Genomic DNA, 5,503 nt, shown 5'->3' with positions numbered 1-5,503 from the left:
GTTCGAGACCAGCCTGGTCTACAGAGCTAGTTCCAGGACAGGCTCCAAAGCCACAGAGAAACCCTGTCTCGAAAAAACCAAAAAAAAAAAAAAGATTATAGCTATGCATTAGCTTAAGTTATAAAAGTTGGTTACATGGGAAATTCAAGGCAACTAAGGTTGTTACATTGTTGTCTTAAAAGCAGGATCAACAGTTTGAGTACACAGTAGGCTAGCAGTTTTGTTCTAATTAATCTTAAGGTATTTTACTAATTTTGGCTGTGAAGTCCAGCAAAAGTTCCGGTCTTTTAAAATATAAGGTATTTTCACAGTACTATATTGCCTCAGCTGCTCTTCCAGGGGATCTGGTTCAAGTTCCAACATCAACATGGCAGCTCACAACCATCCGTAACTCCAGTCTAAGTGATCCATCACCTGGCCTCCATAGGCACCAAGCACACATGTGGTACAGACATGCATGCAGATGAAATACTAATGAAATAATAATAATTAAAAGTAATAAGTTTTTAATTTAAAAATAATATTTTAAGAGCACTAAGCTAATTTTGGTGTTGTAGACCTCTAATTACAGCTACTGAGGAGGCTGAGACTTAAAGATCCTGAGTTCAAAGCCTACCTAGGCTATAGAGTACCATCCTGTCAAAAATGAAAAACGAAAAAAAACACTAAAACAATTCTGGCCCGTCAGTGGTGGTGCATGCCTTTAATCCCACTACTCAGTAGGCAGAGGCAGGCAGATCTCTGTGAGTTCAAGGCCAGCCTGGTCTACAAGAGCTAGTTCCGGATAGGCTCCAAAGCTACAGAGAAACCCTGTCTCGAAAACACACACACAAAATTCTATCTTGGGAAACACTCAGTTTGCTTAAGTGCCCTCTTCTTTTCTCCCTTAATACTTAATGCTTAAATTAACTGCTAAAACCTCAGTTTTAACTCAAAACAACCTTGTTAAAAGGACTCACCAATATACACGTTTTTGAAAGAATTACCATTCTCTGATAAACAGTTGGGAAACTTAAAGCTTCTTTTGGAGAATTAAGACAAATAATCTAATTTCAGTGCTTCTAGACAAGGAAAGACATATCTTTAGACATTCTAGGCCTGCTTGGTCTACATAGAGAGTTTCAGGCTAGCCAGTGCTACATAGTGAGACCCCTTTTTGTTAAACTTATGTTAGTCTGTTAACAGCCGATTTCAGCAGATGTGTTAGAATTATGTGACTTCTGTGATGGGATTTACCAGATTAAGATTCTGAATTAATAAATCTTGGTTGTGTCTTCCCAGATTGTGATGGCCCAGACTTCAGAAAACAATCTGAGTGGTGTCTGCACTCCAGACATCGAGGACCTTGGACTCACAAAGCCATACCACAGTGCAATCCCAGTTGCTACTAAGAGGAAGCGAGCCTGGGAAAGCCAAGAGGAATCTCAGGATATTGCACTAACTGTGCCCTGGCAAGAGGTCTTGGGGCAGCCTCCCTCCCTCGGAACCACCCAAGTAAGAAGCAAGGAAGCCAGAAAGGACATGGGGAAAGGTGCTATGGTACTCTGTCTCCTAGAGGTCTGCTACGTAGTGCAGGAATCCTAAGGCAAATCCTGTCTGTGGAACAAGTTGCAGAAATACCTGAGTGTTGGCATTTGAATCTCCTGAAATTTAGGAATAAAAAGACTGTTGGAGAAAGGTGTTGATGGACAATGTGTTAGCAATCTTCCATTACTATCTGTTCCAGGAAGAGTGGGTGGTCTGGCTCCGGTTCCACAAGAAAAAGTGGCAGCTGCAGGCCCAACAGCGCCTGGCCCGCAGAAAGAAGCAACGTCTAGAGTCAACAGATGTGCCAAGGCTTGGGGCTATCCGAGAGGGACCTGCCTCGGGTCTGGGGAACTTTTTACGACGAACTGCCCGCAGCATTCTGGACCTTCCTTGGCAAATTGTACAGGTGTGGGCCTTCACTCATGGGAGTGGCAAGATGTTGAGAGCAGTCCTTCATGAGCTCAAAGGAGGGAGCATGCAGCCAGTCCTGCAATACAGGATGAGAGATAAGAAAGGCCTTGAACTTCCTGCCTATCCCTATCACAGGGGTCCTGTACCTAGGGAGGTGTGGGTGAGGCTGGAGGCTCCTTGGGAGATGACCTGTTCACAGGTGTTAGTATGTTATGTGATTATGTGCTATGTATTCTGCATTTCCTCTCAGATCAGTGAAACCAACGAAGCTGGTCTCTTCAGGCTATGGGCCATCATTGGCAGTGACTTGCACTGCATCAAGCTGAGCATCTCTCGAGTATTCTATGTGAACCAGCGGATAGCCAAAACAGAGGAAGGGCCTTCATATCGCAAGGTAGGGAGACCCCTGGTTTTGCTGTTCCCCTCTCAGGCATCTGTACATGATGGACTCCACACAAAGAATTGGTTAAGAGCATGGACTTTACAGACCTAAGAGCTGGTGAGCCATGTAGCCTTATCTTCATCTCCTAAGTACTTTATTGATACTGGACATGGTTTCATGTCTATGAATGTTCAGGAACAGGGACTGCTGCTGTCCATCAACCTGATGAGCAGGGGAGGATTATATAGAAGTTGCAAATAATTTTTGTAAGTATTGTTGTAGTTACCAGCATTATTGGGATATAAGTTCATCTACCATATAGCCTATTCATTGGAATAATATAATTCAGTGGTTTTTAGTGAATTCGTGGTAATGACTATAGTCAAAAGTTCAGTCTTCATTATCTCCAAAAGAAGCCTGTACTTCTCAAATGATCTGTCCTTCCCTACAGCAGGCAACCAACCACTAGCCCACTTTCTGCTAATTCACAACATCTCAGATACGTAATCACACTTTAGGTTCTTTGCAGAGACTCTTTAGACTTAGAAGATTTTGAGGAAGCTCTCTTAATGTGACATCCTAGTTGAAATGTCTCACTTGACTCAGTACGTTAACTCAGTCCAAAGCTGGTTTATGATGCTGTCTGCTCACAGTTGAACATTAACTATATACAAGGAAGACATGAATGAGGTACATAGTTGTAGGTGGAAAATGTGAGGCCTGATTTCAGCCCATTGACTTGGTGAAATGTAAACCTAAAAAGTGGGCAGGGGCCGGCGAAGGTGCCACACGTCTTTAATCCCAGCACTCCAGGAGGCAGAGGTGGGCGGATCTCTATGAGTTCGAGGCCAGCCTTGTCTACAGAGCAAACTGCAGGACAGACTCCAAGGCTTCAAAGAAACCCTGTCCAATAAATAAATAAATTGAAAAGAAAGAAATGAAAGTGGGCAGTGTTTATCAGGATAATAGACACAGGAGACTAATGGGTTTCCATACATGTAGAGCTGTGTATGGTGATTCTGTTGGGGAGTTTCTGCAATAGGGAACTTTTCCTTTGTGGTTATCTGCTCCCCTCTGGAGATCCTCAGTGTTTTACTGTGCATAGGTATTTGGTGATAACTGTCACCTCTTGGGGGTTTCAGGATGGAGATTCTCTACCCTTCCCTTTCTGTGTAAAAACTTGGTATATCAGTTAGAATTGTTTTCAGGATGGAAGTATTCATTGTTTGAGACAGGCTGGCCTTGAGTTTGCTATAAAACTGAGGCTGGCCTTCAATTCCTGATCCTCCTGCCTCCATCTGCCAAATGCTTATAGACCCCTGTTACTTAACTCACGAATTATGTTTTTGTAGATGCTAGAGATCAAACCTAGGGTGAATTGCTAGGCCCACACTCTATTCCCCCCACCCACCCAACTCCAAGCACAGAGGTAAACTAGTTTTTTCCTTAAAATGTTTACTATTTTGCCCTTACATTATATTGTTTCCAGGGTAAGTAGACTTTTTTTTCTTTTCTTTTTTAATGATTTAAAAGTTTTCCAGGGCTAGAGAGATGGCTCAGTGATTAAAAGCAATGGATGCTCTTCAGGGGACTTTGGTTCACTTCCCAGCACCCACATGGCAGCTCACAACTGTCTGTAATTCCAGTTAGAGAGGATCTGTCACCCTCACACAGGCATACATGCAGTCAAAACACCAATACATATAAAACGGATGGATGGATGGATGGATGGATGGATGGATGGATGGATGGATGGATGAACAGACAGGTAGTTAGATTAATTTCTATGAACCTAGGTGGAATGGTCCTTGCCTGTTATCTGAACACTCGGGCAAGAGGATCTTAAGATCAAGGTCACTCTAGGTTACATAGCAAGACTCTTATCTCAAAGGCAAATAAAAAAAATGTTACTGTGAACTTGGGAATATATATATATATATATATATATATATATATATATAGTTTTTTTCTTTAAGCTTTGTTTGTTTGTATATATGAGTGCTCTATCTGCATGTGCCAGAAGAGGGCATCAGAGCCCACTATAGATAGTTGTTAACCACTATGTGGTTGGTGGGAATTGAACTCAGGACCTCTGGAAGAGCAGCTGGTGCTCTTAACTACTGATCTATCTCTCCAGCCCCTTTTATTTAGTATCTTACAATCAGTTACTGCCTGCATTCCCTAATGCACGTAAATAATATAGTAAATATATCTACCTGAATCACTCTCACCACCATCCAGGTAGACATTACCACCTTCCTAGAGCATACTTGTCCACCTCACCATACTGCTAGTGTGTGTGGTACACATTTATATAACTATAGATGCATTTGACCTATTAGAGCTTCACGTCAGTGTGTCATTCCATAGATGCTATAATTATCTTTCTGGGCTGATGGTATATTAGCCCAGATGTTTACATCAGTATAAATGTATTAAGATGTAAACTTCAGGGGCTGGAGAGATGGCTCAGAAGTTAAGAGCACTTGAGGAAGCCAAGAGTCAGCATCAGGTATCTTCCTTAATCACTTTCCACTTGAACCTAAAGACCATCTGACTTGTATTCCCTAGAATTTCCTTTCTCCAGCTCTCTAGCAATGGAATTGCAGACATGCACCCTTGCTCCATGTTTTTTATATGGTGATAGGGATCCAAATTCAGGTTCTCGTACTTATACAGGGAGCGCTTTACCAATTAGGCCATTTCCCCAGCCTCCTGTGGAGATTTTGTTGTTTTATTGAAATAGTTTTATTACATAGGCTGATCTTATTCTCAACTGGCTTTCCTCAGCCTCTCTGCTGGGTTACAGGTATATGAGCCATCCTGTCTGACTGACTCAAGGTGGGGCAAAGCTACCGATGCCTTAAAACTGTTATTAATTGTGATGTGTGAGTCATCCCAGGGCTGGAATTTGATGGTTCTCTTCGCCCTTGAGAATTACTCATTTTTCCCTGGTTCTTATTATCAAGAAATGTAGTCCACAGTGAACACCTGACGTTTGATACTGTGAAACTTTGGGCATTTATATGGGAAAAAAAAAATCCTTGAACTGGTGAAATGGTTCAGTGAGTAAAAGGGTTTCTTTTTTTTTTAATTTATTTATTTATTAAGGATGTCTGCCTCCTCCCCGCCACCGCCTCCCATTTCCCTCCCCCTCCCCCATCAAGTCCCTCTCCCCCATCA

The 5,503-nt window shown here is 42.3% G+C and overlaps 1 protein-coding gene across 1 annotated transcript in view; it reads left to right on the top strand.

The window, feature by feature from the left end:
* Pole (DNA polymerase epsilon, catalytic subunit) overlaps positions 1–5,503 on the top strand; it is a 54,171-nt gene that overhangs the window by 32,424 nt on the left and 16,244 nt on the right. The window contains exons 30-32 of the mRNA XM_005344494.3: positions 1,282–1,494; positions 1,727–1,933; positions 2,189–2,332. Coding sequence (XP_005344551.1) covers positions 1,282–1,494; positions 1,727–1,933; positions 2,189–2,332 — 564 coding nt within the window. The remainder of the gene's footprint in view (positions 1–1,281; positions 1,495–1,726; positions 1,934–2,188; positions 2,333–5,503) is intronic.

The sequence above is a fragment of the Microtus ochrogaster genome, chromosome 2 (assembly GCF_000317375.1).
Source record: "Microtus ochrogaster isolate Prairie Vole_2 chromosome 2, MicOch1.0, whole genome shotgun sequence".
NCBI lineage: Eukaryota > Metazoa > Chordata > Mammalia > Rodentia > Cricetidae > Microtus > Microtus ochrogaster.
Note: the sequence above shows the minus strand (reverse complement) of the source record. Positions and strands in the feature narration are given on the sequence as shown.